General features: G+C 36.2%; 1 protein-coding gene and 1 pseudogene across 4 annotated transcripts in view; both read left to right on the forward strand.

Moving 5' to 3' along the window:
- Positions 1-6,725: 6,725 nt before the first annotated feature.
- LOC103722831 overlaps positions 6,726-20,924 on the forward strand; it is a 29,547-nt gene continuing 15,348 nt past the window's right edge. For 3 of the 4 annotated variants that reach the window (XR_005513690.1, XM_039130933.1, XM_039130932.1), the window contains exons 1-5: positions 6,729-7,797; positions 12,207-12,262; positions 12,341-12,423; positions 15,416-15,494; positions 19,956-20,066. Coding sequence is in view for 3 of the 4 variants with exons in the window: in XM_039130933.1 (XP_038986861.1) it covers positions 6,882-7,797; positions 12,207-12,262; positions 12,341-12,423; positions 15,416-15,494; positions 19,956-20,066 (1,245 nt within the window). In the remaining variant the exon portion in view is untranslated. Of the gene's footprint in view, positions 7,798-12,206; positions 12,263-12,340; positions 12,424-15,415; positions 15,495-19,955; positions 20,067-20,924 lie in introns of all 4 variants that reach the window. The other variant, XM_039130934.1, reaches the window with a different exon arrangement.
- On the forward strand, positions 17,185-17,328 carry LOC113460967 (annotated as a pseudogene).

A 20,924-nucleotide genomic window follows, 5' to 3' on the forward strand; every position in this document is an offset into this window, starting at 1 on the left:
TGACCCACTTGAAAGGGTGCTTCTTAGAAGAGGTATGTCTCTTCAAAAGAGTTGCATCTTTTCATTGCATCTTTGTATGATGCATCTTTTCATTTAAAAGACATGACTATTAGCATGAAAGACATAACTATTCATAGGGATGTGTCTATTCATTTGAATAGAAAAGACATGTCTCTTCACTTGGTATCTATTCTGAAAAGTCACCATGAACTCTATAAATAGAGCCTTCCTCCAACCATTCTAAACACCGAATTTTTCCAATTCATCTAGTTCTCTCATTCTAGAGTTCTTAGAGAGCATAAGTGAGTTCATTCAAAGAGAGTACAAAAACTCAATTTTTGGTTCGCCGTACAAACAAATTGGTGTGCTCCTTTTGTTTGTGAAGATCATTGTATCCTGGGAGACAGACGCTCACGAGATCCAAAGCACCTGTGTGGAGGGCGAAATCTGTCTTAAGGACATATTGTCAAACACTAGCCTTGATCTAACATAGTTGAATCTTCATTTGAGGTCAGATTTATTTATTCATATATTTATTATTCAATTTATTTTATAAATTCACAATACACACAAACAACAATCTTAAGACAGATTTACACTTTTTATATTGTGTATATTGTGATTTTGTATTTATTTAATTATTTGCAAATAGTTTTATATATACACTTTATAATTCTATTTGCAAAATTTGTTCATTGTTGGTTTGCATTAACTTGACAAACTAAATTTTGATATTACTCATTCTAATTTGAGATTATTCATTTATTTAGTAATTAGAGATGGCTTTAAGTTCAAGCAATGTGGTGCCTACCGCCATTCCCATTGCCTCACATGTGAGCCATGGAGAGAAGCTCGAAAAGTTCAATGGGAACTATTTCAAGAGATGGCAACAAAAAATGTTGTTCTATCTCACTACGTTGAATCTTGTGAAGGTTCTTCGTGAAGAAGCTCCTATTCTTGCCGAGGGTGAAGAGAATGCTCAAACTATGGCTGCTGTTGAAGCTTGGAAGCATTCTGACTTTCTATGCAAAAACTACATTCTCAATGGATTGGACAACACATTATATAATGTGTATAGTCCTCTCAAGTCGGCAAAGGAACTATGGGAATCATTGGACAAGAAGTACAAAACGGAAGATGCTGGAACAAAGAAGTTCGTTGTGGGCAAATTCTTAGACTACAAAATGGTCGACTCCAAGGATGTCATAAGTCAAGTTCAAGATCTCCAAGTGATCATCCATGACATTCATGCTGAAGGGATGATACTAAGTGAGTCTTTTCAAGTGGCTGCAATTATTGAAAAATTACCACCACTTTGGAAGGATTTCAAAAATTATCTCAAGCATAAGCGCAAGGAGATGAAACTTGAAGATTTGATTGTTAGATTGAGAATTGAAGAAGACAATCGAAATTCTGAGAAAAAGGTTGGAAACCATTTCATGGAGTCCAAGGCTCATGTGGTGGAAGAGGGACACAAGACCAACAAAAGAAAAAGAAAGAATAATGATCAACAAGATACCAAGAGTGGCAATAGAAAAAGGTTCAAGGGAAATTGCTATGTGTGCAACAAACCTGGCCATCGTGCTAAGGATTGTCGCCACCGAAAGGCGCACGAGAATTTTAAGAAAAAGTCTCCACAAGCTAATATAACCGAGGTGGATAAGCTAGCTTCGAATGTTGCAGAATTGAGTTTTTCTGCTGTTATATCTGAAGCAAATTTGGTTTCCAATACCAAGACATGGTGGGTAGACGCTGGGGCTACTCGACACATATGTTCTGATAAGAACATGTTCACCTCCTATGAAACAGTTAGTGGTGAAAAACTATTCATGGGTAATTCTGCCACTTCAAAAGTTGAAGGCAAGGGCAAGGTTATATTGAAAATGACTTCGGAAAAAGAACTTACTCTAAACGAAGTGCTGCACGTGCCTGATATTAGAAAGAACCTCGTGTCTAGGTCATTGTTGAGCAAAAATGGCTTTAAGTTGGTTTTTGAGTCTGACAAATTTGTACTCACTAAAGGTGAAATTGATTTAGGCAAAGGGTACGTGAGCGAAGGGCTCTTTAAGATGAATGTAATGACTATTGTACCATCTATTAATAATAAGAATTTATCTTCTGCTTATATTATTGAGTCCTCAAATGTGTGGCATGGTAGATTAGGACATGTTAACTTTGATAATATGCGTAGATTGGTAAGTTTAGATTTATTGCCTAAATTTGATATTGATACTAGTAATAAATGTGAGACTTGTATAGAATCAAAACTAACAAGATCCTCTTTTCATTTAATTGAAAGAAGTACTGAACCTTTAGAATTGATACATACTGACATATGTGATTTGAAAAATGTTCAAACTAGAGAAGGAAAAAAGTATTTTATTACTTTTATTGATGATTGCACAAGGTACTGCTATGTGTATTTACTTAGAAGCAAAGATGAGGCATTAGATATGTTTGTCCAATATAAAGATGAAGTTGAAAATCAACTTAGCAAAAGAATTAAGGCAATTAGAAGTGATAGAGGTGGTGAATATGATGCACCGCTTAATAAGTTCTGTCAAGAACATGGCATTATTCACCAAACTACTGCGCCTTATTCACCTCAGCAAAACGGTGTTGCGGAAAGAAAGAATAGAACTCTAAAAGAGATGATGAATGCTATGTTGATAAGTTCAGCATTACCTCAGAATTTGTGGGGGGAAGCTTTGCTTTCTGCAAATTACATACTCAATAAGTTACCCCATAAGAAAACAAACAAAATCCCTTATGAAGCATGAAAGGTAGAAGACCTTCCTACAAATATTTAAAAGTGTGGGGGTGTTTGGCTAAGGTATTGGTTCCTACTCCCAAAAAGAGCAAAATAGGACCTAAAACCATTGATTGCATATTTATTGGATATGCAAATAATAGTAGTGCTTATAGATTTCTTGTGCATAAATCTAATATTTCTGAAATACATGTCAATACAATTATTGAATCTAGAAATGCATCATTTTTTGAGAATATTTTTCCATGCAAAAATACAAGTGATACAAGTTCTCATAAAAGAACTTATGATGTTGCAACTAGTGATATGGATCATGAGTCCATTGAAAAAGAAAGAGGTAATGAAATTAGACGCAGTAAGAGGGCAAAGACTGCAAAGTCATTTGGTCCCGATTTTCTAACATATTTATTAGAAAATGAGCCTCAAAGCTTCAAAGAAGCAATGTCCACTCCTGAAGCACCTTTTTGGAAAGAAGCTGTTAATAGTGAAATTGAATCCATTATGCAAAATCACACCTGGGAATTGGTAGATCTTCTACCTGGAAGTAAACCTTTGGGTAGTAAATGGATTTTCAAGAGAAAAATGAAAGCTGATGGATCAATTGATAAATACAAGGCTAGACTTGTGGCAAAGGGTTACAAGCAAAAGGAAGGTATTGATTATTTCGATACCTACTCGCCTGTTACGAGAATAACATCTATTCGTATGCTAATTGCTATTGCAGCATTGTATAACCTTGAAATACATCAAATGGATGTTAAAACAGCTTTCCTAAATGGTGATTTAAATGAGGAGATTTATATGGAACAACCTGAAGGTACCATTATTCCAGGACAAGAAAAGAAAGTGTGTAAACTTGTTAAATCCCTGTATGGATTAAAACAAGCACCTAAGCAAGGGCATGAGAAATTTGACAAACACATGATCACAAATGAATTTAAAATCAATGAATGTGATAAATGTGTTTATGTCAAAAATGATAGCCAAGCCTATGTCATTGTTTGCCTCTATGTGGATGATATGATCATTCTGGGTAGTAATAATGAAATCATTAACACTACCAAGAGAATGCTATCAAGTAAGTTTGACATGAAGGATTTAGGTGTTGCAGATGTTATATTAGGAATTAAGATTTCTAAAACATCTGATGGACTTATATTATCTCAATCTCACTACATTGAGAAAATACTTGAAAAGTTCAACAAAGAAAATAACAATGTAGCTATAACACCTGTTGACATAAACCTTCATTTAGCCAAAAATACTGGAGAGTGCATTTCTCAAGTGGAATACTCTCGTATAATTGGTAGTCTAATGTATGTCATGAATTGCACTAGACCTGATATAGCATACTCAGTTAGCAAATTGAGTAGATATACGAGTAATCCTGGAGTTGATCATTGGAAGGCAATTATTAGAGTGCTTAGATATTTGAGATACACTCTAAACTTTGGTTTGCACTATACAAGATATCCAGCTGTACTTGAGGGATACAGTGATGCAAACTGGATATCTGATACCAAAGATACAAAATCCACAAGTGGTTATGTATTTACACTTGGTGGTGGTGCCGTGTCTTAGAAATCCTCTAAGCAAACATGTATTGCAAGATCCACAATGGAATCTGAATTTATTGCTTTAGATAAAGCAGGAGAAGAAGCAGAGTGGCTTCGACATTTTCTAGAGGATATTCCAATATGGCCAAAACCTGTGCCAGCAATATGTATACATTGTGATAGCCAATCAGCAATAGGAAGGGCACAGAGTAATATGTATAATGGTAAATCTCGACATATCCGTCGAAGACATAATACCATAAGGCAATTGTCTCAAATAGAATTATATCGATAGACTATATAAAGTCTAAAGAGAATCTTGCGGATCCGCTTACTAAAGGTTTAACTAGAGAGCAAGTAAATTGCACATCGAGGGGAATGGGATTAAAGCCTATAATTAAAGAGTCATCATAATGGCAACCCAACCTAGTTGACTGGAGATCCCAAGATCTATGTTCAAAGGGACAATCGAATTATGTGTGGCTTAACATAAGCACTAGGGAGACAAAATCTCCAACCTATTTCTAAGATTAACTAGTGCTGCCTGCAGCGTTTATAATTAAGGGTAAGCTTCGCTTTTAATGAACTCTTATATCTTGAAAATCTAAGTGGGATATAGCAGGACATTCCTAATAAGAGTCACCTATATGAGTGTGAAGGGGCCGCTTCTATGAGAATTTTTATAAGGCTGAATTCTCTAGAGCACTCATGAATACCAGGAGTTGTTCAGGGCCAAAATGAACACAATTATGAGAGCTAACTGTGTTAGAAAAGAGACTGTGTGAAGTCTATTTGATTCGATTTACTTAATCAGCTGAATAGTTCAAGACATCTTGTTCACTATTTAGCCAGTAAATCCGATAGCCTTTCACTAGAGAAGGTTCAAGGCCAAAAGCTACCTATCTCGATGCAGAATCTTTTCGCAATGTACTCTCTTAAGTGTCTGCATTAACATTTACATGCATTCAGCCAATTTTCTATTCATGTGGGGGATTGTTAGACTATAATAGGTGAATGAGAAAATAGGCTGCAAAATGACCCACTTGAAAGGGTGCTTCTTAGAAGAGGTATGTCTCTTCAAAAGAGTTGCATCTTTTCATTGCATCTTTGTATGATGCATCTTTTTATTTAAAAGACATGACTATTAGCATGAAAGACATAACTATTCATAGGGATGTGTCTATTCATTTGAATAGAAAAGACATGTCTCTTCACTTGGTGTCTATTCTGAAAAGTCACCATGAACTCTATAAATAGAGCCTTCCTCCAACCATTCTAAACACCGAATTTTTCCAGTTCATCTAGTTCTCTCATTCTAGAGTTCTTAGAGAGCATAAGTGAGTTCATTCAAAGAGAGTACAAAAACTCAGTTTTTGGTTCGCTGTACAAACAAATTGGTGTGCTCCTTTTGTTTGTGAAGATCATTGTATCCTGGAAGACAGACGCTCACGAGATCCAAAGCACCAGTGTGGAGGGCGAAATCTGTCTTAAGGACATAGTGTCAAACACTAACCTTGATCTAACATAGTTGAATCTTCATTTAAGGTCAGATTTATTTATTCATATATTTATTATTCAATTTATTTTATAAATTCAAAATACACACAAACAACAATTAGTTCAGAAGCCTTATCACATGATTGAGCCTCCGGCTTAGTTACCAGAGTGTCAGAGGTGTAGTTTCATATATGGATCTTTCGGATTCAGCAGATCAAACTATGAATAAATTAAAATTATTTAATAAAAAAATCTCTAAGGTATTATATTATTATTATTATTATTATATTATTGTTATAGAATTAGAGCTATTTTAGGAATAAAATCAAAAAATAATTTGTTGGTTAATGAAAAAATAACTTATCCATCTTCCAGAGGAAGAAATTTTTTTCTTAATTTATAGATAAATACTATTTATAAAAAAAACTTATTCATTCAAAAGAAAAAAAAGTTGATTGATTTTGCGCTCGTATTTACCCACCAAAGGACGGCTCTCAACCCGGCAGCATAGGCCGATCCCAAGGGCAGAGCTAAAGGAGGCATGGGCCAATTTGGGCCATGCCCTGCGCATGCTGTGGGCTAAAGTAGTTATGCTTGAGGATGATTTGGCTACAATGATCGACTAGATTCAAGGATTTATTGACGGTATGGATGGGTGTCATTCCTTTGCTTTGAGACATTCGGACTATGGCTAGTAACAGCTTGGCATTCTAGGCTATATATGTTTATAGAGAGGCTAACGGAGTGTCGGAAGGTGAATTAGGTGGAGCCGTATTGTACCTAAAGCAGATGTTCTATTTGTTGATTTTTTTTATAATATATCCGTACCAAGTGTTTGTTTCAATCGTCAGTTTTACTTCAAAAAAAAAAAAAAAAATCCGACTCTTAGAGAAAAAGCGTGTCAAGAGGGAACTTGCCGGTTGCCAATCCAAAAGCAAGGTACCCTGGATAAAACCCGAGTAGAAAGAAGACCGAGCACCCGAAGACTCGCAAGACAGTGGCAAACGTCAGTTTCTCCGGCCGCCGACCAGTTTGGTTTTGTTTCGAAGAGTAGTAAAATGCTTGTGACCTCACGAATCCTCTCCTCCTTCCTCTCCCCAAAGCTCACGCCTTTGCTCTTCCTCAAATCCCGCCGCTTTCCTCCTGTCTCCCTCCGGCCCCTCTCCACCACCGCCACCCCTTACCCCCTCTATTACGAGCTCATCCGCCATCGCCCCGCTCGGCCCCCTCCCCGCCACCACCCCCAGCCCGCCGCCGGCGACGACCAACCGACCGCCGCCGCCGCCGCCGCCGCCGACGACGACGACGATGATGAGAAGCCCATGGACCGCTCCAAGCGGCGGTACTACCGGAAGCGGCGGCAGCGGATGTTCGGCGGGTCCGACACCGACGATGATGGCGGCCGCCGGTCTCAAGCTGACGACTTTGTCGAGCTGAAGCCAGAGGTCGTCGACTTCCCGAGGCTCCACGCGCGGGAGGAGGAGCTCTACTTCTATGACGCCTTTGCCTACCCCTGGGAGAAGGACAAGCACTACCGGATGGTATACCGGCTGGAGAAGAAGTACTTCCCCGAACATTCCCTCGACAAGGCGTTCATCGACCCAGGAACGGAGCCGGTGCAGGCGGCGGCGGCGGCGGAGGGGGAGAGGAAGAAGGGGAGGAAGTCGAAGAAGAAGAAGGACGAGGTTGAGGAGAGGGACACGAGGGGTTTGGTGTTCTTTGACGAGGAGGTGAAGGATAAGCCTGCTGCTGTCTCTTCGGGTGCTGAGCCGACTGCCCGTGATGTGACAGAGAGGAAAGTGGAAGAGTTCTTCAAATGTTTGAAAAAAGTCCCCAATGCCAGCGGGCAGAAACCTGCTGCAAAAGAGGTGGTGGAAGATGGAGGAGAGCCGTATCTGGTGAGTAGGAAGACGGAGCTTCCTCCGAGGTGGGATGGGCCATCTGGGACGGTCGTGCTGGTGGACAAACCTAAAGGTTGGTTGCATATTTCTGCTTGTTAATTTTCTTAGCCCTATTGTTAGATGATATATTTAGCAATTGGAATTCATCTGGAATGTACATGAGTGATGAATGTTTCATTGGATTTGCTTGTAACCCGAATGCTGAAAGGGGTTGACCATGTATGGGACAACTAGGACATCTTGTCAGATTGCATATTGAGGTTCTGTTGATCAGTTGGGTGGACTATTGGATGTTCTAGACTCTAGAATCATTGAGCGTATTAACAAGATGGAGAATTGTATTGCATAGTAGCATATCTTAGTGCACCAAGGCTCTTGAAAACATGCATTACTCCCAGGATGTGCCAAATTCTTATTGTGGAAGAGTGTTTCAGCCTTGAAATTTCATGTTATAGTTAAAGAAGGTAGACCATGAAGATTTAGAAGAATAAACAATATACATTTCTTTTAACCAAACATACCTATGAAATATATCCAAAATAGCATAGGAATATAAGTTGAGTTACTCAAATGAATCATGCTTTGTACGAGGAATGATGCCATGAATGTTTGCTTTTGATATGTTCTTGGTTATAATGTTTAGCTTTTACACAAGTTTTATGAAATAGATGTTTTAATTTATTTTGTCTTCTAAATTGTTAAGTTGTTATTTCATAATCAGTCGAGTAAGTTCATGAAGAATTCTATGTTTCACTAAGGAATTCAAGGCTTTAGAAAGACACACATATGCCGTAGTGCCTTTTCTTTTTTGCACATATGATGTCTTTTATCGGTTTCTTTCACTCTTTCTAATAAATTTAAGGGGAGAAAAATAGTTAATGGAAGCAATTAAGGATGCCTCAGAGTACAATAAAAAAGAAAAGCTAAACGAGCCGAGAAAAGGAAGATAACTGAAGAACAGTGTGATCCCTGTAGAGCTCAGGAGTGTAAGCTCCCTAAGATGGCTCCTCCAACAGTTGGAGTCAGGACCATGATTTTCAAATTGAATGTACAAAGTCCATGCCTTAGGATAGAGTTAACCATCGTGGAATAGAAAACTCATAATGAAACAAATTGCAAGTGTGAAAAAGCAAGCATTTTCTAGACATCCTTCATGTGTCAGTGTTGTTTTCCATTCTGCCTGAAACTAATTGGATTTGTATATTCTTGGCATTGGACAAAAAAAGTATGTGAGAGCTGTTCATTGGAGAAATTACCGTGACTAAGAAGATACTTGCACAATGATGCAGGACCAGAGAGAAAAGGCCTGCAATAGTTGTTAGAGGAATCTTGCAGATGCTAGAAACCCAAACTAAAAGTTTTATGGCAATCCAAAATGATTCAGCTTCTTGCCAAAACAGAATTGCAGGGAATAGTGAAATAATTTGCAAAATTCAGTAATAGGATTAGATTTTTTTTTAATGGAGGACAGACTTGAGAGATTAACTATATGAGTTAATCATATCTGCAATAAAGAATAACAACAGAGAATTGAAAGAAGGTGACAACTGGAAGTCAAGACTCGCTGTTTGATGGACCCACAATTGTCACGGCGGTCGCATAGGGTGCCCAGGATGCCCACCAGCTCATAGGTGAGGCTTGCTTGAATGGGCTTATGCCCTGGCACTTACCAGCTAAATGGGCGCCTGCCTAGGCATTGGGCTCTCACCTAATTCGCCCAAATTTGCTGGGCACTCGCCCTAGCTTGTAATAACCCAGGACCTCATCCGAAAAAGCTAGTAGAAAGGTATTATTTGGATTTCTTGACCCTGTATAAGTACCCAAGTTCTACCTAGTGCATAACTGATGTGAGACTAAACACACGCATGCACGGATCCTCACATACTCCTCTCGTTTAAGCTCTGGTGTTCTCGCTAGGCTAACAGTCTAAATCTATTCAAATTTAATCACAAGCACCACAATCGGCCAGTGGTCAGCCCTAATAGATCCGTGCCGTAGTGTCCCCTAGTCTACATGAGCCATGAGCTGGATTTACTCTGATACCATTTTGTAACAATCCAGGACCTCACCCAAAAATGCTAGCTGAAAGATATTATTTGGGTTCTTTGGCTTTATAAAAGTATCCAAGATCTATCCAGTGCATAGCCGATGTGTGACTAAACAAATGCTTGCATGGGTCCTCACACAGCTCAGCCCTAATAAATTAGTTGAGTCAAGCCAAATTTGGTTGGCTCTAGATCCGTGGCTGGGGTCAAACCAGAATGGACTAGAGAAAAGGCATTTGAGCTAAAAGAGTGTTGTGTACTTGTATTCTTAAAGCTTAAATCAAATAATATTGTACTAATACGCTACATTTTAAGTAGAATTCATGCGTTAATTGTTATCAATGGATCTTTGGTCATGTAATATAGATAGTTTATTGAAAATATTGCGAATTTTAATCATTGAAGGTGTAAATAATTTTGTAAATCTTGTACAAATTTTGTCGCCTTGGCGGTTGCCTAATCGCCTAGGCTGTCACCTAGGATACAAGAGGGTCCATCACCTAGAGTCGCCTAGACTATTTGACAATTATGGATGGCTAGCTGTGGTAGAATATTGTGAATGGCATCCTGATTTCAAATCTTTTGAGAAAAGAGGGAACAGAACAAGATTGGATAATGCCGTAGTGTTTAAGAATTGATCTACAAGTGATATTGCAAGTAACGTGAACCTTAAAACCTTTTCTAGACTCAAACTCTTTTATAAATAAAACAGCAATATGATCAATTCACAAAACAGAAGTGAAGATAGATAGCAGATCTATGATATAAAGAAGAAGAAGATTAAGAGAAAGAAAGAAGAGTAAGCAGCCAAAAAGAGAAAGGAAGGAGAGGTCCGAACCTTGGCCTCTATTTCCTCATAAAAAAAGATTCCAGTATATAGACCTTTCAGTCAGCCCTTCTGGACTCTGTATCTTTTAATAGACTTGACCAATCCTCTAGAAAATTCCTAGTTTGAGACATCTAGGACTCCTTCAAATATAGAAACATAACCCATCAGAATCTCGCCAATTGACCTCCTATTTAGCTCTTTATAGAACTCCTAGAAGACAACTTTAATGTGATATGTGAACTTTAACTGACCTCTTTTTATCAGTCAAAATTAATATGGACTTAATCATCAGCAAGTTTGTGGCTGTTGATTAAAATATTCTCGCGAACTGTTTCATGGTTATTCATTGCTTCAGAGATGAGGCCTGAAGATGCCTTGATTGCCACCCGACCTTGCAATCTCAGCCTTTTGTGGGTATGAACAGCAATCTGGTTGCTTTTGGAGCTGATTTTTGTAGCCGTTGCACCCTCCCTAAGGCCCTAGCAGCTGATCTTCAATGTTTAATGTAGCATGCAACAGTGGGTTTGGTGGGTCTCAAGAATCATATGTGTGCAACGTTGAATCCTTGACATTATCTTGATCCAAATAATCTTGTACAACTGATTATTGACCCCAGGCTCCAACTTGGTCTCAAAGCATTCATATGCTATAGGATATAGCACTGGGTAGTTGAATGCATCTTCTTCTATGCATGGGAACATTAATCTGTCTTAATTTCTGCTTTTGATACCTTGATTATGTTTTAAACCATCTCTCATTCTTTTAGTGCCAACATACGGTCGACATGGTTGTGGGGCTCGCTAGAATCTTTGGCCTATATCATGAGCTGGGTGTAGCGTCGTTTCTATGCAACTGCTAAAAGTTTACATCTTCAATCTCTCTACTCGATCCATATATAATTATTTACCTGGTTGCAATTATTCACCAAATCTGTCATTTCATGCATCCTTTGTTGGTATATGTTTTGATTTTAAGCTGTATCAACTTTCTCTGACTTAATGAACCTAGATTCATCTCCATTCTGCTTTTACTTGCAAGCATCTTTTTTGGAAGACTTCAAATTGTGTACTTGCATTTGCCATGTTTTAAAGAATTTGTTCTAATGTCACTCATTCATTGATCTAGGCAACTTACAGTATATAAGTATCTGACCTTAAGTTTGCTACTATCCTTTGGTCTGCATATTATGCCATTTGACCTTGCCATTTAGGCATCTTGTAGATTTTCTTTAGAGAAACTAGTGGTGGAACTAAACACACACAATCTGAGGTTACATGGACTGACTTGAAATTTAAAACATCATTGCACTCATTGTGATAGTTAACTTTTGTTACTTAAGAGTGATGTACCATTTATCCCAGAGTTCTTACAGCATGTCATGCACTAACCTAAATATCTTGCCCTTTTATTTCCATCTGTTGGGATGACTGACTCATTGTCCAGGACCTAGTTACATTATTTACAGTTAACATGCTGTCTACCTGAATATTCTGTAACATGTCATGTCCTCCTGTTAATTTTTTTTGTTTCATATATTCATGACCATTGCTTTGTTTATAATACTTCATATAAGTTAATTGAGAGTTGACAAATACATTACCAAGGCAGGATGGACTTCATTTACTGTTTGTGGAAAGCTGCGGCGGTTAGTCAAAGTGCAAAAGGTGCTATTTTGTTTTTACGTGCATGATAGTGAATTGCTTGCTTATGTGAAATTCTCATGCTAAATATTTTATTCATAGGTTGGGCATGCTGGTACTCTTGACCCAATGGCAACTGGTTTGTTGATTGTTTGTGTTGGTAAAGCAACCAAATTAGTGGAAAGGTACACTTTTTTGCCTTTTGATTATGCATTAATCTTGTTATTATCAGATAGGCTGCAAAAATTTTATAGAAACAATCTTTTTCTTTAGGATAATTAAGGATGTATGTTTATGCTTAGTCAAGTTAAAATAATGATATATGCTATCATCATATAAAACATGTTTATTGATGCAGTATTGTTGACCAAACCTCCTGCAGGAAACATAGTGTTATATATAAATTGCAAATCTGATTTTTGAAATATTTTATTAACCATTTTAAGTGACAAGGAAGACCTCTGCATTTGAAAAGTGATAGGTCTGTGTAAGGTCAAAGAAGATATAGCTAAACTGAAAAGGAGAAAGGAGAGAATGGAAGAAGGAAATGTATCTTCTTGTCAATTCTCCGCACTTTTTCTTATTTTTCTTCTCCTTTTTTTTAAACCCTGGCTCTTTTTTAAAACCCTAAAGTACCTGCACTTAATTTAATCCATTGCTTTAACTTAATTAATTAATTTAGTCCAGTGATTTAACTTAATTAATCATGAACTGAAACCAAGCTTTTTACAATAAAAACCAGAACATGACATTCATGTCCCTGGTTCCTGGTCCTGTTTGTCCTTTCAGGCCATGATAACTGATCAAATTAAGCCTCTTTGGTTCACCTAACACATCCAAAAGATCATTTTACGACGACACTCAGTCTCACATGGAACTTTGCTAAAAGGGACTTCCAAGTCTCAAACTATAGGCGAAAAAGTTAGTAGTTGTAAGTATACCGACCGGAAAGTAAGAACTTATATTGACTTGTTAGAAAAATAACATTAGAATAACAAACCCTTAGATAGCTAAAACCATTTTTATGTTGCTCGAGACAAATAGAAAATACTTGGTCTTTCAATTTCAAAATGACCTTCCTGTCATTGCACGATTCTTTATATATCATAGGGCTTGGATAAAGTTTTAATAGAAATATAATCATGGTAATTTTGTAAGGGGAGGTATATTGAACATAAAACCCAAATTTTGGTAGAATAATAAGGAATTTGAATGTTGGTAGGCTGCTGATAACTTAAACCTTGAATGGCAATTCTTGGGAGACATAATCCAAAGGGAAGTTAAGCTGCTTCCAATTAAACCCAAGTTTAGAAGCCCAATATTTTGGGAAAGCAGCTTTCAAGTGGAGACAACTTCTAAGGAAAACTAATATTGAATTTCCAAAATGTGAGCAACACATTAACTGTAAGCAACATTATGTAAAGTTGAGATTCTGAAACTCTCAGGATATCATAGAAGCAATCCATGTTTGTTCTTCCATTGTCATTGAGCTCAATGAAACATTTTCCTCTTCATCAATCATCCCTCCAAGAAAAATGGCTTTTGTTTCATTAGTTGCTAGGCCGTGATGATGTATTGTTATCTCCCAAGATATTGTAGAAAGCAACACTGCTTGTTCTTCCATTAGTTTACCAAATTGGATGACATAGATCTCAAGAAGTGGTGGGGTCTAGTGTTAACTTATTTACATCGATGTTTTAATTTGACATAACCTAATTGTGGAGACGTTCTAGTTCATTGTAATGAAATTTTATGGGATTGGATTAGAGAGCATGGCCCTAGAACTAGAAAATTTAAATAAAATCCGATATCCCATTAATATAACCATAATCATAACCATTAGCATTTCTCCATCCATCAGGGGTCGGTCTTTGCCAATAATTTCTATTAAGGACCACCTCAGATATTATTCAAGCTTCTGTATATCCTTTCTCATAACCTCTATCCATGTGACCCTAGATACTCCCCTCATTTCTATGCATACTTAAACACGAATCAAATTGCCCCTTCTTGCTGGAGTCCTCGTAGATCTTAGTTGCATATGCCTCTACAATTTCAATATTTTTTTTAATCATTTTGTCCTTAATTTGTGCAACTCATATAGATTTTCTAGCGCAACCATTTTTAATTCTAAGTATCCTAGCTTTATCACACATTGATTTCAACATTCTCATTTTTTACTACATTTAGCTTGTCATCTTAGACTCTCTCTATTGCCAAAATTTTAATGATACAACATTTTGAGTCTATGCATTGATATTGATACATTAAAATAACTTTGTAACCTCAAGACCTTTGAGATAAGGATTAAAGTCCTAGTGTTGGTACCCTTCTCAGTTTGGTCCTAGATCAGTACAGTATTGGCATGGATTATGATGGATTAGGACAAACTAGACGAACATTAACAACAAGAATGAAGAAAAAAAAATTGTGTCCCAGGATGCAACTCTGTCCCAAGTGTTAGGAGTCATGATGCAACTGTCCTACCAACCAGGATGGTTGGGATGTCTCAGTTCATGAGCAAACCAATATACCGAGGGCATCCTGGGTGCCATTCTCTTGTCGAAATGGTAGGGTACCAGCGGGACTCATTGTGACACATTGAGACGTGAATCCTTGCTTACAACTTTGAAAATTAATTTTAATATTTTATTATTGTCTTGTAATATCTGGTGCTTGGGAGTAGTTTGTCCAGTTCAAAGGAAATAATAAGCATTGTTAGGATGAAGAGACGTCTAGGATATGAATGAAATTGCTGTATTTGTTTTGAAGCTAGCAGCATTGACAAGACAGCTCAATTGGGGTTACATTTGTAATATACCGAGCCGTTTTATAGCTTTTGGAGCCAGATGAGGGCATTAGGATGCACCCCTGTTTTATAGAGTTCTTGTCATTGATATCCATACAACTTATCATGACATGGCATTGATGCATCATTTACATTGCATGAAGCTGATATATAACATGAATGAATGTAGATTTGTATGCATTGACACGCATAGACACTTCTCTTTTGGTGCATAAAAGTGAGAAATTGAGAATTGTTGTAAATTTTGAAAGAACAATGAACCAATCTGCAGATGTCACAAGATATGCTCGACTAATTTGTTAGTGTTAAAATGAGGACCTTTGTCATATGTGAGTTGATGAAAATTCTGCTTATGGTTGCGTCTGCAGATATCAAGGTATGATCAAGGGTTATAGTGGTGTTTTCAGGCTGGGTGAGGCTACTTCAACTTGGGATGCTGATTCACCGGTCTGTTTGCTGGCTTTCATTTTAATTTACATTAAATATTCATTTGTGATGAAACTTATACTAACTGATTATGTTCAATTAATGCTAAGAGAAATTTAATTGTGAAGTCTTTCTGCTTGACCTTGTATGATGTGACATAACATTGGCACCATGTTGTCAAATTATTGACATTGCAAATTCGGTTCTCAAATTCATATCTTGTATATAACTTTTGGTAGATATTCAAATATGTCGTAGTTTTAAGGTGTATTATGATGCTTGTGATATGCCAAAGATGTTTTGAGGTCTTATTTTTTTGTAGCTATGTTTTTCTAGTGACAACAAGCAACGAAGTTCATCTGGAATAGCATGTGGTTATTCAAATTCAAATTGGAAATTTTTTTTCTTTATGTTTAGGTTAGTGGTTGTTGGTACGAGATGCAGCACCCCTGACTCTTCTTAGGTCCTACCTGATATTTTGCAAGTTCCATCTTTCTTGCAGATTAAAAGTTAAAATTTTAAAACTTCGATTTTGATATTATATTTAAAAAATGGTGGTAGATTTTCCTTGCTAGGTTAGGGAGATGTGAAACTGATTTCTGTGAACGATGCGATCGGGATATCAAAGTAAATGGGAAGTTCAGCATAAGATCATTTGACTAATTGTATTTTTGCTGGAAGCCAAATCACCATCATTTAATCTGTGCTGGCAACTCTCTGGGCTGCATCCATTATTTTGGCAACATGACTAGGCTCCCAATGTTTTGTTTTCTTTCCTAGATAGAGGCAAGAAAGTGCAAGGCCGCAATACTGGAATTATTAGGCCATGTATATGGCTGCCTCTTAAGATGGAGGTTCATTGGATGATTCTTAAAGATTCTAAAAGATCTATATCATAAGGGTAAAGGTAATTATTTATCTTGATTAATTCTATAAAAATGGCCTCATTTGCTTGATGTTTATTCTCATATGGATGAGGTCACTCATAATGGGAAATAATGATAAGGTGAAAAAGGTTTTGAAGATCTTTTCAAGTATTTTATTTAAAATTAGAACATTGCATGGAGTGGAGAACAGTCTTCCTAGAAGTCTTTTGCAGACATCAATTTGGTACATTCAACCAATATGCTCTGATCCTTGATCCCTATGAAGGGCAATAAATAAGTATATATAGTTATAGACTTCATTTTGGAAACTTGAGCTTCTTATCAGTTTAGATAACATTATCATTATGCAATAAAGCAAGGGTAAGAGGAATTAGAGGCCAGCCTTTTGATGTGCGCATTTCTGTTATTTTTAAATGAGGCATTGTCTCAAAGTCCATGTTTCGTTTTAAGAATTGCTCTGTGTTTCTAAGTTTGGATCTATTGCACCCGGTAGAACCTGGTAGACATTAGTTGCAAAGAAGAAGAAAGAGGGGACCATCTGGATCTGGAGCACAAAATGAGCTAGACTATCAATTTGGATGATTAGTCTCAAAAGTGGACAATCATTCTGTTTAGTCACAAATGGGAAAATGGTTTCTCAATTAATCAATATGCCTTGTACACCAAAAAATATCGATGTGCGTTATAATTTTATCAAATCTGTACATTTTCTTTCCTTGGAACTTTTGAAATTTTTGGTCCATGCCAGTTTTTCACTTTGACCAAGATGGGCAAGTGTTTGCTTCTAAAATAAAAATATCATGATGTGGTGGTTGAGTCCTGAAATACTTGCCTGGGTAGGTTAATGGGTAATCTGGAAGGCCCATGGCCTAGGCCAGCAGCCTCTGTTGTACTCGAGGAGTGCTGGTCTACCATCTCTCCAAGTGGGAGAGTGGGCATCATATTGGTGGTTGGCACTCGAAGCTCATTAATTGAAGTATCAAGACACATTGTACCATATTTTATAATTTATATAAATAATCAAGCTCACTGTTATGAGTCATGACAGATCCTGAACAAATCCCATATCATTTGGTAATTTCTTAGCAGCTGATTTTATCACTGAATATCAATGGCTACACTATGTTGTGGTTTAATAAAACTTGCTGAGAACCTAAAATGAGACAAGATTAGACGCTTGTTATTTTCTGGGAATGACATAAAATCCTTCTCTCACCCTTGAACACTATTGAAATCCTGAAAAACATGTTAATTATGTTCAACTTCTTAAGAAATTATGAACTGAGGTGTGGTCTTCAATGGTGTGTACGTATACCTGTCCTTAAGATTAATATCCATATCCTCTGTATTTTTTCATCTCCATTGGTGAATCCACTAAATAATAGACATCACATTTGATATATTTATATAAATACCAATACACATACACATCATCCCAAGTAAGAGTAAATATGAATTATCATAAATGTTTTATTTTTCTAAGAGGGATGGAGTCGAATGACATTAAAATGCCCCTAAATAAGAATGCTTGGAAAATTAGGCTAATGAGGCTTCTTAAAGCTGACCCCAAATAGTTAGGATACAGCTTGATGGTTATTGGTTGGTAGGGAAGCAGTGCTGGGGTGTAGGCGTGTAGCTGTATCTGACAAAAGGAAGAGTCAGAGGAGGATAAACTAGGGGATAGGAAAAGAAAGATGGATTGGATAGGATTGGATCACAAGAATAGATGGTTGTGAGTGACATGGGGTGGGAATGCTATTGAAAACAAAATAGGGTTACAGTTTCTCTATAATGTACATTAAATGAAGTATCCCTTAATTCTTTTTCCATTGGGGGAAAAAATGGCACACCTAAGGATTTCAACTTGTCCATTTAGTGTATATAATATATAATAAGAGACTGATTAGTTTTTTACCCCCAAATTATGAATTTATGATTTATATATAGAATGAACGCCCATGAGTTTGTTGCATAGCTTGTATGCATGGTCAGTCCTTGGTCAAAACTAAACTTTTCTTGTTGATGTTATTACTTGGATATTATAAGGTTATAAATAAAACTGATTTTGAATTTTTTGTAATTGGTAATTAGCTTACTTAAATGTTATGTTTGTTCAATTGCTACTGTGCGCAAAAAATGGTATATCTCATACTTTTAGAAGCCTTGTTTTTGAATATGACTGCCCTAAATTCTCTTATGTTGTTATACCTTTTTGAAACAGTGCCTACATGAGTTTTCATGCATATACATATCACATCAAGTTGTTAGGTGGTATGCTTAAAGGATCATGGCCTAGGGATAGGAAATAATATTAGATCATCTCACGTGGCAATCATTTGTCCAGAAAGATAAGTTGGAGCAGTCAAGAGGATAACCATCTAGGAACCATCGTTACAAACTTGATATCATCTCAACCCAGTACCAATTAATGATGAAAACATAGTATACTATTTTGTGCATCCTTTGGAATGAAACTATAATTATGGAGGGCATTTTTTTTTTTTTGAGAAAGCAGACAAATTTCTTAGAAATATGACAGGGCAACAAAACTATCACCGAGCATCATCAAAATCAGGAAGAAGCGACAAAGCTATTGGTTGAGAGAAGAGAAACAAAGCTGATTTTTGCGGGTACACAAACTAACAGTAGCCATATCAGCATGTACAGGTTATGTACATCTTTTGGTTTGCCAATGAATCTGTTTTTAAAGACGAGTTGTCAGAGAAAGGATTGATGTAGCATTAAATTTTGATCATGTATTGTTCCAGGATGAGTATCTTATCACTTCTTTCACTTTAGCATGTTCTTTATTTAATGACTTACAAAAACATTATCAAATAATATATTTAACTTTTGTGAACGTAAGTATTTGTTGGTCCTTGTGTTTTGGATGTGAGTGCCAAATGCAAGGAGCTGTTGCTTCTTATAACTGTGTATATGGTAGAATGGCAAAATAATTGATAACATATTCAATTAAATTTAAAAAGATTGAAGTAGATGGAGATATTTTCTAGAATATTTAAAACTTAAGTAGTATATGGTTGCAATCAAACTGACAATTTTAGTATGTGCTGAAATATTGGGCAACAAAGAATTTGCAAATAATTCAGATAAGCATTAGCAAATATTAGAATGTTGAAGTGGATCTGCTCATAGTCGGAATCAGGGGCATGTGCAATGACGGAAGCTTAGTAGTTAGTAGTTGAACTAATAATTTGTGGAAGCTCAGAGTAAGGAAGAGAGAGAGATAGAGTTATTTTTTATTGGCAGTGAGGATTTGTGACAGCTTACTAATTTATAATTTAGCAGTATTAGGTCATGAGGGGTTTTGAAGGAATTTCAATGCCATCCCAAGATATACGAGATAAGGCTTTGTGTTCGTTTGGCTGTGTTCCCTTGTTGTTCTACTATGGTTTTTGTGTTCCCTTGTTGTCTTGAAATCCTGCTTTTACTTTTGATGATTTGGCAAGTTTTTTGCTATCCTACTAAATTATTATATTGGTCTTCGTAATCGTCATTTTCTTTTTTTATAGTTTTGATGGGACAGCTGTCTTTGTTAACACTTCTAGATAACGATTACTATTTTCCTGACCAGGTCATCCAAAGAGAACCATGGGAACACATCAAAGATGAGGATATAAAAAAGGCTGCTGCATCTTTCTTGGGAGAGATATGGCAAGTTCCTCCTATGTTTTCTGCCATTAAGGTTACTGATCTTGCTAACTCTCAAACGCATCTATTCGTTTCCATATGAGTGTCATTTATTCTCTTGATAATGCTAGAACTGGAATCTGGTAAAGCTTTGGAAGCTTGGATTTCTGTTTAACACTACGTTTGGTTTACTAGAATGAGTACTGGAATGAAATGAGAATTCTAACCTTGGCCTCATTTCGTCATTTGGTATGACAATAAGCAATGTAATCATATTTCTTTTAGAATCACCATTCCTTTAAACGAAGGGAAGGAATGATGATTCCACTCATAAATGGGAAGAATAGTTATTCCCATGAGAGTATGAAACTATGAATAACGATTTTTTTGGTAGTGAATTAGTTACTGACATGTATGGTGTAAATTAATAAGTAATTTTTTTATGGTATATAATAACAATAAATAATGGTTTGTATATAAATCAATTATCGATGACTATGGTATAAAATAAAATTTAACAATTGACTACCATTCAATCTAAAATAATATTTTATTAAAAAATAAAGTAACATGAGTTGTAATATTATTATCAATTTTAAGTCAAAAGTTTAATATATACTATATACTAGCAAGTGAGCATTTTGCATTGCACATTAAAGGAAAATAATAAAAAATAAGAATGTAAATATAAAATAATATTAAATAATTAAATAGTATTAAATAATAATAAATAATATTAAACATAAAAATAATATTTATTAGGTAAATAATTTAAAATTAGTCAATATAATATATTAAAATAAAAAATACAAAATAATATTTAGAAAAATAAAAGAATAATGCCTCATCAAAATACCAAGAATAAAAAAATAGGAAAGTATGTTAATTAAAATTTAAAAATATAAGCAACGAT

This window comes from Phoenix dactylifera, chromosome 10 (genome assembly GCF_009389715.1).
Source record: "Phoenix dactylifera cultivar Barhee BC4 chromosome 10, palm_55x_up_171113_PBpolish2nd_filt_p, whole genome shotgun sequence".
NCBI lineage: Eukaryota > Viridiplantae > Streptophyta > Magnoliopsida > Arecales > Arecaceae > Phoenix > Phoenix dactylifera.